Here is a 14,516-nt window from a genome sequence, read left to right as displayed (position 1 = left end):
CTGCTGCAGATTTATGTCGCACAGGTTACTGGACAACATTTGTCAACCAATAGCAAGCTGGCTCACAGCATCGTGTAAATTCGCTCAGTCAATAATCTACTTCAAGTACACGGCAAATAACAGCAACTTCCCTGTTGTTGAAAAGTGCACAGTGAAGGATGGGGACATATGAATTGTGGACACAAAAGCAATCTTTAATCACTCACAGCAGAGTTGACACTGAGTTTGTTAGTAGAAATCTCTAGTCATTCAGATTCAGATACATTTATTTATCACGTGTATATTGCAACATACAATGAAATGTGTTGTTTGAGTTAACAACCAACACAACCTCAGGATGCACTGAGAGCAGTCGGTAAGGGTTGCTACACATTCCAGTGCCATCACGGCATTATGCATGAAATGCTGGAGGAACACAGCAGGCCAGACGTTTTAAGTACGTGGCCACGAGTTCAGTGGGTCAGGAGTGGGCAGAAGCAGTGGGCCTACCCAGACATCGTAGCATGCCCACAATGCTTGACAGAACACAACAAACAACAAAACAACAGCAAAACAAGTCCATTTCCTCCCTCCCACACCCCTCCAGCTCCAGGACAGGTGCCTGGGCCTCAGTCTCCCAACTCCAAGACAGGCCTCTGGGCCTCACAGTCTCCAGGCTTTGGCCATCAGGTCATTTCCAGCCTTGCTGCTGCTGCACTGTTATCAAATGCAGCCAAACAAATCTTGGTTTTCATTGTGTATCAGGGGACGCTGGCCTCTCAGGCCAGAGTAGAGGTCATCATCATCATCATCGGGGAAATAATATCACTTTCAACAGGAAGACCTGCATCTCTAACTCATCCATCAGCCTGAACAGCGGATGGTACGTTTATGAAGGTGATGTCCTTGAAACAACAACAAACAGTGATTTGTGTGTCACTGCATTTGTTATTTGTGACTTCCATCATTTAGCTCAATAGGAATGGGATGATGCAAGGGAAAGGGAGACAGACTTGACTCAGTTGTATACATCTGCAAGTGGAAGTCATACAAAGGGTCATGATGGGTCTTTGTGAATACTTTATATAATGAAGTGCTCTCTCCTCTCTTCACCCAGACCTTTTCATCTCCTTGCCTTGTTCCCGTTCAATGTACTTGGTTCCTAGTCACTCACCCTTGGAAACTGCCGCTACCCACCAAGTCCTCAGCACTGCTGAGTCCTGAGGAAGGGTCTCGGCCTGAAACATTGACTGTTTTCCCTCACCATAGATGCTGCTTGACTTGCTGTGTTCCTCCAGCATTTTGTGTGTGGTACTCAAAACCGGGAGGTGTTCTGGTTCAACCTTAACAATCGTTTGTCGCTTCTCTCCATGCCTTGCGGCACATCGCGTGACAACCTTGCCGTTTCTTTAGGACTTATCTGTTTTCTCGGAAGCTGAGTTGCTAACTTGACGCTCAATCTGGCACGGATAGAAAGTGTGCAAGGAGCTGGCCAGATTCAAACCTGGTGCCTCGAGGTCCAGTGCTGATGACACTGCACTTCCAGCTGGCTTTTAACACAGTGGCATCCTCAAACTGCAGCTCTTTCTCAACCCTCACCTTGTCAACTTCTACTGTTACTGTTGCCCATTGTCAACTAACATAAACCGAGCATGGTGCAGGATCATGGGGCTCTGTTAACAAAGGACTCCACCAATATGATAATCCAGGAGATCCCCTAACAATGCAGCAAACCTGAGGGTATCAGGGCACCACAGAAGCGTAGCGGTTAGCGCAATGCTATTACAGCTCAGGGCATCGGAGTTCAGAGTTCAATTCCGACGTCATCTGTAAGGAGTCAGTACGTCCTCCTCTTGGAATGCGTGGGCTTTCTCTGGGTGGTCCAGTTTCCCCTCACCGTCCAAAAACACACTGGTTAGTAGGTTAATTGTTCACTGTAAATTGTCCTGTGATTAGGCTAGGATTAAATCAGGGGATTGCTGGGCGGCGTGGCTCGAAGGGCCGGGAGGGCCAATTCCGTGTTGTCTCAATAAATAAATAAAGTGGAACACACAGACCCAGTGGTCTTTCTGTAAGAGTTCCTCAAACACTAGAAAATCTGCAGATGCTATAAATCCAAACCAACACACACAAAATGCTGGAGGAACTCAGCAGGCCAGGTTGCATTATGGAAAAGAGTAAACGAACGATGTTTCAGGCCGAGAGCCTTCATAGGATCCTACCTAAGTCCTGAAGATGGGTTTTGGCCCAAAACGTTTACTCTTTTCCATAGATGCTGCCTGGCCTGCTGAGTTCCTCCAGCATTTTGTGAGTGGTTCTGCAGAAGTTATAGGGAAAACTGAAGTGTGGTTCCCATGCAGTTCTGGGGACATTGATAGGCTGGAAGGCAGGCAAAAACCTACACCTTGTATGACATGCCATCACCCTGGAGGAAGTAACTAACACAGAAGAGCTGTTGAAAGGCTGACGCTAGGAGTCCTGACAGGGACTTGGTGAGATTATACTGGCATTTCAACATAATTACCACAGGGCCTCGGCTTGAGAAGGCAACAGACAGATTGTCTTCAACTAATTTAAGGAATACAAGCAAACGTGTCAGAATGCAAAAAAATGGCAAGCACCTCGCCGGGGACAAATGGCAGCAGAGGGAAAGGGAAAACAGGGAAAACGAGGGAATGGATATGAGAAATAGGGCATAGCAGAGGAAAACAGATAAAAAGATGGAAAGGAGTTTGGGAGAGACAGAGACAGAGACAGAGTGAGAGAGACAGGCAGAGAGGGAGAGAAGCAGGGTATGAGAACACAGGCAGACAGAAAGAGAAGGAGAAAGAGAGAGAGTGGGAGAGAGACAGAGAAAGAGAGGGAGGTCTAAAAACAGAAAATAAACAATAGAAGAATGTGGAAAAATATAGGGAGAGGATAATTTACCAGGTTTTCCAGTCAGATATCAGCCAATAAAGAAGAGTCAGGAGATGTGAAAAAAGTGAGAAAGCGCATTAAAGAGGGAGAGGGAGCAAGGAGATGAGGGAAGAGAAAAGGAGGCCATGGGAAGGGAAGGAGAGAATGGGATAGTGGGAAAAGTAATGAGAGAGTGCAGAGGGACACTGGCATTGTGGGAGGAAGCTGGGGAGAGGGCAGAGCAAGGAGACAGGATGATGAGGAGAATGAAAACAAGAGGCAGAAGGCAAGAGAGATGGAGGGGAAGTGGGAGAGGCAGAGAGAGAGAGAATGAGAGGGAGAGATGGAGCAAATTAGAGGGAGGAGGACACAGAGAGATTAGAGAGGGAGAAAGAGGAAAACAGAAATGCAGTGGGAGTGAAAAAGAGAGAAAGAGAAAGAGAGACAAAGGAATGGAGGGACGGGGAGAGAACAGACTCAGACTGAGTACTTATTAAAATGGTTAACTTTCAGATTACCATTCTGACAGAACAACATGCCCAAGGTGTTATCTCATCATCTGCCCGTACAGCTGTGCAATTCTAGCATGTTCAATTTGATTTTCACATTTATAACCTTCAACGTGATCACCCAATGTGTGGTCACACTGACAAGTACACACTCCTTACCTGACGATACTCCATTCTGGTTCAATCTTAGTGATGGTGGGATCCTCCATGTATTCAAACTGCAGCTCCTTCTCAATCCTTGCCTTGTCAACTCCGACCATTACACTGATGTTACCTGGGCCTTGGGGTGCAGAGGTGGAGTTACACACAATTGCCCAAGCAAACCGCCTGACAGGTTGGAAAAGAGAGGGAAAAAACAACAATAAATTACAATAATGCAACTTTATAATTTGCATTATTTAAGATGGAAAAAAAAGCATGACTGGGAGATAGAAGAAGATGGAATCATGAGCTTGGTCAGGGAGGTGGAGGTGTGTTAGGCAAAGAATTATAGAGATTCCACCTCAGCAGTTGAAGATATTGCCATCAATGTGAAAAATTAGAGGTTACAATGTACAATGAAGGGAGGTTACAGGTGTCAGGGTCACAAGTGAACTCAAGGGCAGTAATCACAGAGAGATACACAGAAAAACTCATTCAGAGTTTCACCAGACAAGGATCCACAATGACCAAGTAAAGATGGGCTGGCATGCTTCCTCCCTCTCCCGAAATACTCCAAGCACGTAATTACTCAGGACCAATCACACAGCCCTGATAACCAGACAAAGCAATAACCTCCAAAGACAACAATTACAACACAAGATATTGAAAATACCGTGCTAATTAAGTTATTCCAAATTGAAGAAAAGTGATAAATGCAAGGAGAGCTTAATGCAAGGAGAAGTTCATGATCCCAAATGAAATAGCTGCAAAACAAAGTGAAAGACCAGAGCTAGTGCAAAGACAAACAATTGAACACAACAGGTAAACAATCCAAGGAACAATGCATACCCATGAGGTGACACCGAGAAAATACAACCCACATACAAACTGACAAGAAATCCTGTTTTTTTAAAAAAGCAACCCCTGGTTATGACAATAGGGCTAGAGGACGTAATGGAATAAGTTGCTGGATGACGGTGACCTTGGATGAGAATTCTACAACTGAGGTGTTGAAATTGTACCTGAGCTATAGAGACCTTACACCAGCACCAGATGATGGGCTTTCTCTCCTGTTAGTCAGGTCTGAGACAGTCCCAGACAGCACACAAACAGCCATGTTCATTCGCAGCATAGTCAATCATATAACACCCAATGCAGGCCTTCCACTCGAAACAGACATGCATGAACACAGGCTTGTCCAAATTGGCACACAACACACACACACACACACAGACACACAACACATACACACACAGACACACAACACACACACACACACACACACACACATACACTGCTCAGTCTCACACACTTCCCCATGCATGTGGTCCCACCAATACAAACAGAACGATCATACAGCCAGCTCACACTGCAAACAGGGGAACATATAAGACTTTAGTAACAGCTGCTTGTATCAATATAACTAAAACCCATTTTATTTTTTGTTGATCACAATGACCATCACTCTAACCTAACACTCTCACAGAGCTGGTACCATTAATACACTTGCTTGGTTTCTCAGCCTTCCATGTAAATTCGTGACACGTTCAAGTTCAAGTTGAATACACGAATACAGCTGAATACAGTGTTCCTCTGGGGCCAGCCCCCAACCCAGTAAGGAATCCAGTGGCACACAGCCAGCTCTGGTGACCTCTTCCTCAGCGGCCGTCACAGGCGGTGCCAAGGCATGAATGAGCTGGCCTGCACTAGAACTGAGGGCACGCTGCTTTCCCCCGGCATCAGTCTTGCCAATGAACCAGTTAATTGGACTCGCAGTATTCTACATGACCAATCTTCACAGGGTCTTGCAATCACAACAAAAACATCCAAGACAATCACCCTCGTCCGTTGGTTCATTCTCCATGGACCGCTACTGATTCATTCCTCCCTGGGTGGCTGAGGCAGGATGCAGAATCGTGCACAACAAGACCAGCTCTATCACTGTAAAGCAACTCACTAGTGGGATAGTCCTACAGTACTCAATGCCTTTTATAACCAGCAGCGTCTTGCGATCGTGAAAAAGATGTAAAGGACACACAATAACGCCTCTGCTTAAACCCAGAGAGGACGCTGTGTCCAAGCATGCCACCACCTTATTGGACAAGGCAAGGGTTGAGTTAATGTGTTTAAAGAAGGTGTGCAGTCAACCAACACAAGTAAAGTCCTTGAGAGGGTAGCTTCCCTTTGCCCAGCATGGCACTGCAGCCACTTGGCATACGAAGGCAAGATAAGTATGCAAGAAACAAACTTACGATTAGACCATTACTTTATTAACTCTAAGGTATCACTGGCTATTAGCTTGTTGATTCTATTGGTTGTTACTACCTGTATTACTCTTGTGTAATTGGTCAGTCATATTGCAAATATGGAATTCGTCCAATCACAAGGTTACCAATCAGTCAATATCTGTGTCCAAATTGTCAATTTCTGTGTTCAAACTTTAGAATAGTTTTAGTGACAAGGGCCATGTTGTTCACTTTCTGCATAAGTAAATAAAGTGTGATTGAGAAATGACTGCAAGTTTTTATAGTCCAGTTAAACAGAGATGACACACGTGCGTTACCTATGAAACACACAAGGCTGTTGGCCAAACAGAACTGAGACATTGCTGCCCGCATCCAGGTTCCTGCCCCTGATGGTGACCGTTGTACCCCCTGACACTGGGCCTTGTTTGGGTGTCAAGTCCGTTAGAGTTGGGAGCTGAAAGAAATAGAGATTGAAGTTACAGTGTCATAATCAACAGGCATGTGCAGAATATTATTTGCGAGTTGAGATGTAAGGGCAGGTAACTGAGCAGATGGAAGTGAGAACAACTTGGGTATCTCGTTGCTCAGCCATGGTTGCATGTTAAATTTTATTTTGCAGTTTAAATCCCAACATTTTATTCCCTCTTGGGCTCATTTGGCAATATGTTTAGTGATTAAATGTGCACACAAAATAACTGAAGGAAGTTGCTGGTTGATTTTAGCAATGGTACTAGATATCCAAGACTTAACATCTTTCATCCTGTTTATGGTCAACCATAACTTATATACTGCTCTGTAGGTAATTACAGTCGACCTCTGCATTACAGAGGGCAATGCATTACTAGAAAACTATCCATATTGTGAAAGCCACGTCACTGGTGCATGTATCAAGTTGAAATAAACATGGTGATTATCCTCGAACTGTGTTGACACAAAACTATGCATTTCACTGTATGTTTCCATGTATATGTGACAAATAAAGCTAGACTTTATCTTTTTTCCACAAGAGGACACATGCGCTGAGTGAAGGTACCTGCGACCTGTTAGACAAAGCTTTACACCAAGGATCAAAGCGCAGCTGCTCGGAGCCATTTCAAGCTCCTGCCTTACTCACCACAAAGCTGTATAGCTGTGTTGACTTTGCCGTGAACTGCTCCTTGCATTCATCCACACAGACCTCCACGAAGCCAGCGTACTGACCATGCCGGGCAACGTCCATCTCGCACACAATCCTTCAAAGAGATAGAACCTGGTTTAAGATTGCACTGTCCTGGAAATGTGATCCACCATTTAATAAAATCATGACTGATCTGACTATTCCGCATTCCTGCTTACCCTCAGTAAATTTCAGTTTAATAAGAATCCACCTACTTCTGCCATCCTCATAGACTCTGCCTCCACCCCCTCTCACAAATTTCTATAGATGTATCATGAAGAACATTCCAGCTGGTTGTGCCACCGTCTGGCACTGCACAGGATCGGGAAAAACTGCAGAAAGTTGTAAACTCAGTCAGCTCCATCATGGGCACCAGCCTCCCTGGCAACCCTGACACCTTCAAGGAGTGATGCCTCTGAAAGGGGGCATGCATCATTAAGGACCCCATCACCCAAGGACATGCCCCCTTCTCATTGCTACCATCAGGGAGCAGGTACAGGAGCCTGAAAACACACAATAAACATTTCAGGAACAGCTTCTTCCCCTCTGCCATCAGATTTCTGAATGGACAATGAACCTATGAACATTAACTCGCTATTTTTTTCTCCTTTTGCACTACTTTTATATGTATAAAAGTTCTACAAACTCTCAAACCTCAGAGGCAGAAATTCACCTATCCCTGCCTGAAATGGGCAAACTAACTTTCAGCCATTTCTAGACTCTACCACATCTGAAAACCTCCTTGCCACATCTCAACAGAAACACCTTCAGCCAGAGAGACGCAAAGCACCATTCTGCCCAGATTTTCCCCATTGATGGTGACCTTTAGAGAGGCTGAAGTGAACAGAATGGGAAGTGAACAGAGGGTAAGCCGACAGGTGAGCCGTATCAGATTGATTACAAGAGCGTGGCAAGTACGGATATGGCCAATTGATCACGCAGTAAATCAAATGGGCCTTTACGTGTGGAGGGCTCTCTCTCTTTCTTTCCGCACACATTTTTGAGTTCATGTTTTCATCTCTGTGGGCCCGGTTTGTCTCTCCCACACTGTTGGTTGCCCAGTGTATACCGTTACTAACATGACTCAATAAAAATGTTTAATCATACTACTCCATCATTGTATTTGCACTGAGGATACATAACAATATCCTCTATCAACTTTTCAGTCTCACAATGATAGAATTTTAATTCCATAACACTCCATTATTGTTCTTGCCCCACGGATATGTAACGGTAGGGCGTCAGGTGAATAGATTGCGTGCAAAGTGGGAGGAGGAGAAGGCCATGATTGGTTCCCACGCAGTGCTTCAACATGAACACTTCTGCCTGATCACACAGACACAGTTTCCACATGCCAGGCCTCTTGGAAAGGAATGTTTAAGCAAGTCTTACTGTTCTGCAGGGATGTATCCATCCTCTAGTGGGATACAATCAACTCCAGCCACATGCACAGAGCGTTCAATCTCTTCGAATTTCAGGCCCAGATTTTCCCCATATATTGTCACTTTTGTTCCACCTTCCCTGGGTCCACGTATCGGTATAATCTGCAAAGATATAAAAATATCTTCTTATATTAATTAAATAATCAAAGACAAAGCTGCTACCTCAGTCTAACATTTCATAATCTCCACTGGTACATGCCTTGGATAAACCGACTATTATGCTTCACAGGGTAAAGAGTGAACCTAATAAAAAAAATCAAAATACAAGTCTGATTTGTCCATGTGTGCACCTGGAAGAGCCAAAATGAAACAAAACAGAAAAAGTTTCAAATTGTCAGAAGGCCAGGCAGCATCTATGCAGTGAGACACATCATTAATGTGGCAAACTAATGATTCATCAGCAAAAAGTAATAATACTCCAGACATTCTGACTCCAGAGTCTTATAATCCCAATCTCTGGGAAAAGTTCCCTTATATTTCTCCTGTGGTGCTGACTGGCCTGCCATAGATTTGCATCATTTTATGCTCTATTTGAGTTTCTAGAATGTTTTGTTTTTAAATCCTCCTCTTATGTGGCTGTCAGATATTGATGAAGTGTTCACTCCCTGCTGTGGTTTATGAGCACACATCATTGTTGTCTTGTATATACAGGTAAGTTGTGCATGTAGGAGAATAGAAGAGAGAAGTGAGGGAGATAGAGAGCAGGAAGGAGGGAGAGAGAGAGTTAGAGAGGGAGGAAGAGAGGGAGAGGGTGAGAGGGAGAAGGACGGAGGGAGAAGGAAGAAGGGAGGAAGGGAGGGAGAAGAAAGGAGGGAGGAGGGGAGGGAGGAGGGGAGGGAGGGAGGAAGAGAGGGAGGGAGGAAGAGAGGGAGGGAGGAAGAGAGGGAGGGAGGAAGAGAGGGAGGGAGGACGAGAGGGAGGGAGGAAGAGAGGGAGGGAGGAAGAGAGGGAGGGAGGAAGTGAGGGAGGGAGGAAGAGAGGGAGGGAGGAAGAGAGGGAGGGAGGAAGAGAGGGAGGAAGGGAGGAAGACAGGGAGGAAGAAAGAGAGGGGGAGAGAAGATAGGAAGGGAGAGAGAGGAGAAGGAGAGAGAGGAGAAGAAGCAGGAGGGAAGGAGGGTGAGAGAAAGGGGTGCAGAGAGCTAGGGAAACGGGGGGTAAAGGAGAGAGATAGACAGGAAGAACGGCAATTGAGAAAGTGAGAGGGAAAAGGAAAGGGGGGAATGAGATGAAGGAGGGTATGATATTTATTGGTTATTTACTTATTGTTATTATTTTCTCTTTGTATGTGCACAGTTTGTTGTCTTTCGCACATTGGTTGTTCGTCTTATGTGTGGCCTTTCATTGAATCTATTTTGTTTCTTTGTATTTACTGTGAATGTCTGCAAGAAAATGCATCTCAGGTTGTATATGATGACCTATATGTACTTTAATAATAAATTTACTTTGAATTTAGGAAAATGTAAAAGCTAAAGACTGAAAGAAGAGGAAAAGGCAGGAGGAAGTTTGTGGAGACTGAAGAGGACATTGAATTGCCAAGAAGCAATATTGAGGTGATATTGTTTTACCTGAAAAGTAAAGAACTAAATACCTATGCAAGTCCTGAACTTGGCAATTAAATTTAAAAAGGGAAAATGCACAAAAAAAAGTACCACGAATACCAAAGTTGAAAATATTTGCCTCTCCGCTCCCATCCCTTTCCACTTATTCAGCATTGTATTCCACCAGCACAATGGTGCTTTGGTCACAGGTGTGTCTCTCCTTATGAAAGCTCCCCATTATTCACTAATCTCTGTGTGTGCACGTTTTTTTCTTAACTTACGCAGAAGGAACTAGCTGGGTCCATGACTGTAATTTAAAACAGGTATTAAACTCGTCAAGTACAAAGAGCATCTCAACAATTGAGTTTAAAAAACCACTTCTGAACTGTGGACTATGTGTCAGCCAGTCTCTCAGGGATTACAGTTACTGCACAGGTGCTGCACAAAACATCTCTTTCGCTGTCACCAACTCCGTCTCTGCAGAGGCCAAAAGTGACATGCCAAATATTCCTTCTGCCTCTCACTGGAGGAAGGCTGCAGATAGTTACTGAATGAGCTTCTGCCGAGGGCAGGTGGAAGGACTGCTAAAAGAGGCCTCGAGATTGAGTTTGCTCTCTTTCTAGATCACCTCAGTATTTCATGCGGGTGGAAGTTCAGTTGCACTGAGGTAGAGGCTTTCAAAGTGATGAGAAATAAGGAAGGGGTAGAATGAAGATATACAAGTTCTGGAAAGAGGAAGGGTTCTCCATTTGGGACAAGATGAATGTCAAAATATTTCCAGGAAAATGGCTTGAAATAATTGATTCTCAACATTCTGCACTATTTACCTGGGTTCAGGTAGATAAAAAGGTTGTGGGAATGGTGCTAGGAATAGCGGAGGTTGGAAAACTTTTTAATCCCATCAAACCCATCCCTATACAAACCTGGATACAGTGTGCACAGATCAAAATCCCTCATCACACCACGTCCCAGCACAGGGAACTTTTCCCTCAGATTTCTCAAGGAAATATATTGGTGTCTCACAATCACAGCAAGGAGGCAGCAGGGAGTCAGCACTCAGCTCCCTCCTTCCATCTAGTCACACAGTGGGATCATAGCTGATCTATGACCTAGCTCCATTTTCGTCCGACCCTTCCCTGCACCACTCACACCCCTCTTTACATCAGTGACACAGCAGTGGAAACTTCGAGCAGTTTCAAACTCCTGGGAGTGCATCCTGCACAAACTCTCGTGGTCCTAGAACACATCCTACACAGTCAACAGAGCTCAACAACATCTCTACTTTCCGAAGAAGCTGGACTCTGCAGATCGGTACCCATGACCTTCTCCACGTGCACAGCTGAGAGCATCCCAACATGCTGCTTCGCCCTGTGGTCCAGGAACGGCACTGCACTGGACAGGAAGGATTCACAATGAGTAGTGAAAACTGCCCAGTGTATCACTGGCACCAGCCTACCCGCCATCGAGGACATGTATACCGAAAGATGCCGGAAAGGGCCAGTAACATCATGAAGGATCCCACCCATCCTGCTCATGGACTGTTTCTCTCATTCCCATCAGGGAGGAGGCTCACGTAATATCAGTGCCAGGACCACAGTGACATCCCTCAGGCTGATCAACACCTCCACCAACTAATTCCCCCACCACCACTACTTCATCATTTCCAGACAGACAGATTATGTGCAGGAACTCCTGTGCCAAGTATCACTTTATGGACAGACAATCAATCTATGTAAGCTAAGCTTATGTATTTATATTTATTGTATTCTTTATGCCTATAGTGTTTTTTTGGGTTGCACTGGATTTGGAGTACCTGTAACAGTAATTTCACTCTCCTTCACACTTGTGTACGAATGATTGACAATAAGCACTCTGAAACCTGGACCTTGCCGATTTTTACAGGGCAATTTGACGCCTCAATGTGCTGAACCATAATTTAGGAACAATTGCTTGTAATTAGAATAAAGGTTACCTCATCCCGCCATCTCATTCAATTTGAATTATGGCTTCACTCGGCTGAATGAATTTGATAGGAGAACCTTGGACATCCTTTCACTGGGCACATGCCATGTTTAGCCATAACCAGAATCAATTTTTTCTAAGAGTCTATTTAAAGCGGAGTTTGATAGGTTCCTGATGAGTAAGGACATCAAGGGTTACGGGAGAAGGTAGGAGAACGAGAGGGAAATCAAATCACCCATGACTGAATGACAGACTTGATGGGTCGATAGTTTGATAGTCACTACCCCACAACCATCAGGCTCTTGAACAAAGGGGATAACTACACTCACTTGCCCCATCATTGAGATATTCCCACAACCAATGATCTCACTTTAAGGACTCTTTTATCTCGTTACCTCATTTTCTCATTATTTATTGCTAATTATTTATATTTACATTTGCACAGTTTGTTGTCTTCTGCACTCTGGTTGATCTTTTGTCGATCCTGTTATAGTTACTATTCTATAGACTTGCTGAGAAATCCCGCAGGAAAATGAGTCTCCGGGCTGTATATGGTGACATATATGTATTTTGATAATAAAATTTACTTTCAACTTTGAATGGCTTAATTCTGCTCCTATATCTTATGTTCTTAACAGCACAGCAAACCATCTCTTTTTCCCATCATTTTAGCAATCTCCTCCAGTACAATGACCAATTAACCCAAAAACCAGCATTTCTTTGGACTGTGGGAGAAAACCAGAGCACCTGGAAAAAAACTCATGGGGTTGACATAAAAGGTCCTTATAGAGGACGCCGGGACTAAACTCTGAACTCTGACGCTGTGAGCTGTAATAAGCGTCATGCTAACCGTGACACAAATGTTGCACCCCAAGATATCCAGCATCTGCAGAATTTTTTTGTATCTACTGCGGTGTCAAACAAAGAAACACGAGAGGTTCTGCCAACCACTGACTCGGAGAGAATATATCCTTCTGAGCTGCTACTGTACATCTCCACCAGCTATGATTAAGGTGGTATCACTCTCATCTGAATCAGGTTTTAATTCAATTCCAGAGAGCAGAACACATAACCTAGACCCACTGAGGGAGAACTGCATTGTTGGAAACCTAGTTTTTATGCTGATATTTCATTGTTGTTGATGTTCTTTTATTATTGTCACATGTATTGTGAAAAACTTGTCTTACATACTACCGACACAGATCAAATCAGTGCATTGGAGCTAGACTGAGGTAAGACAAGAGCAATGCAGAATAAAGTTTAAAAGCTACCGAGAAAGTACAGCCGAGGTAAATGATAAAGTGTACGATCATAACGAGGTAACTGTAAACAGTGATTCTATCTGATTTTACAGACCATTCCACAGACATCATTTCAATGTCGATCTGGGCAGCTCACTTCCATGCTAAGACCAATGCTTATGCAGCAACCAACTATCAGGCTGAGTATCGAGTCTCTTTTATGCTACTCTCTAAGCACAGATTTTCAGTCCACATTATAATGAGAATTATACTGTAAAGTGGGATGTATGGGCTGTCCAGGAAAGGATAGACGCTCCCGAACTTCCAAGGTTGAGAGAACAGAATTGCTCCAGTACATCGGCTTTTCTATTCTAAAAACTCTCCTACACAGGTCTCCTGCCATTGTTGGACACTACAGACACACCACATACTCCAATACTATAGAAATTTTCAAGATCTTGGGAGGCTTTGTACTGCCTTGGCAGCTATTTAAATGCAAGTCCTTTTTTATTGGTAGGTGATTCTCCAGTATCTATTTTCAATCATAAGCAAACGGACTTTTCCTACCACTGCAAGCTTCCTGAGACAGACAACAGTCAATAGTATCAGGTCATACCAAGTGGATTGGTTGCCAAATTTGGAAAATTGCCAATGTGGGATTTTGCTGGTGCATTATAGATAAACCATAGAGTGATTCCTCAGTGTTAATGGTTGGTGAACGGGCTTTCAGGAACCAGCTATGAATAATACATGGCAATATCTCATTCTCCAAAACAGCACAGATTTGTTAGCTTCTGAAATTTTTATTTGGTTTAAAGATATATATTTTCTACATAAAGAGCCACTCTGTTATCCTAGGGCAGAAGTTTATCATACTTTTTGTGTGCTCTAAGATCTATAAAGTGATGTTGCTCTATTGAGTTCCTCTCCTGATATTTAGTTCTACATAAAATCAATGGATCCAAATTTTGGAAATATTTGACACACATTTTTCACTATGCCACATGTATAGTAAATTTTCAGCTCATGATCTCCTGTGATACAACAAAGCCAGCTAGATGACAAATGATTCAATTTTCTCCAGCTTAGCTAGGCAAGACGATTGGATTTAAGGAGTACATTCAGTGTCCACTTTATTAGGAACCTCCTGCATGAGTGTATTTTCCTGGTCTTCTGCTGCTGAAGCCCATTCACTTCAAATTTCAACATGATGCTCTTCTGCACACCACTGTTGTAACACGTGGGAATTGAGTGACTGTTGCCTTCCTGTCAGCTTGAACCAGTCTGGCCATTCTCCTCTGGCCTCTCGCATCAACAACATTTTGGCTCACAAAACTGCTGCACATTGGACATTTCTTGTTTTTTGCACCATTCTCTGTGAACCCTGAAGACCGAGGTCAGTGA

At 43.8% G+C, this 14,516-nt stretch overlaps 1 protein-coding gene across 6 annotated transcripts in view; it reads right to left on the bottom strand.

Annotated features, from left to right (window-relative positions):
• Positions 1-14,516, bottom strand: part of plxna4 (plexin A4) — an 804,472-nt gene that overhangs the window by 139,368 nt on the left and 650,588 nt on the right. For all 6 annotated transcript variants that reach the window (XM_063073049.1, XM_063073048.1, XM_063073050.1 and 3 more), the window contains 4 exons: positions 8,322-8,473; positions 6,888-7,005; positions 6,091-6,227; positions 3,546-3,713 (listed from right to left, as the gene is read on the bottom strand). In XM_063073049.1, the coding sequence (XP_062929119.1) occupies positions 3,546-3,713; positions 6,091-6,227; positions 6,888-7,005; positions 8,322-8,473 (575 nt within the window). The remainder of the gene's footprint in view (positions 1-3,545; positions 3,714-6,090; positions 6,228-6,887; positions 7,006-8,321; positions 8,474-14,516) is intronic.

This window comes from Mobula hypostoma, chromosome 20 (genome assembly GCF_963921235.1).
Source record: "Mobula hypostoma chromosome 20, sMobHyp1.1, whole genome shotgun sequence".
Lineage (NCBI taxonomy): Eukaryota > Metazoa > Chordata > Chondrichthyes > Myliobatiformes > Myliobatidae > Mobula > Mobula hypostoma.
The sequence above is the reverse complement of the archived record's forward strand: the minus strand, read 5'-3'. Positions and strand labels throughout refer to the sequence as shown.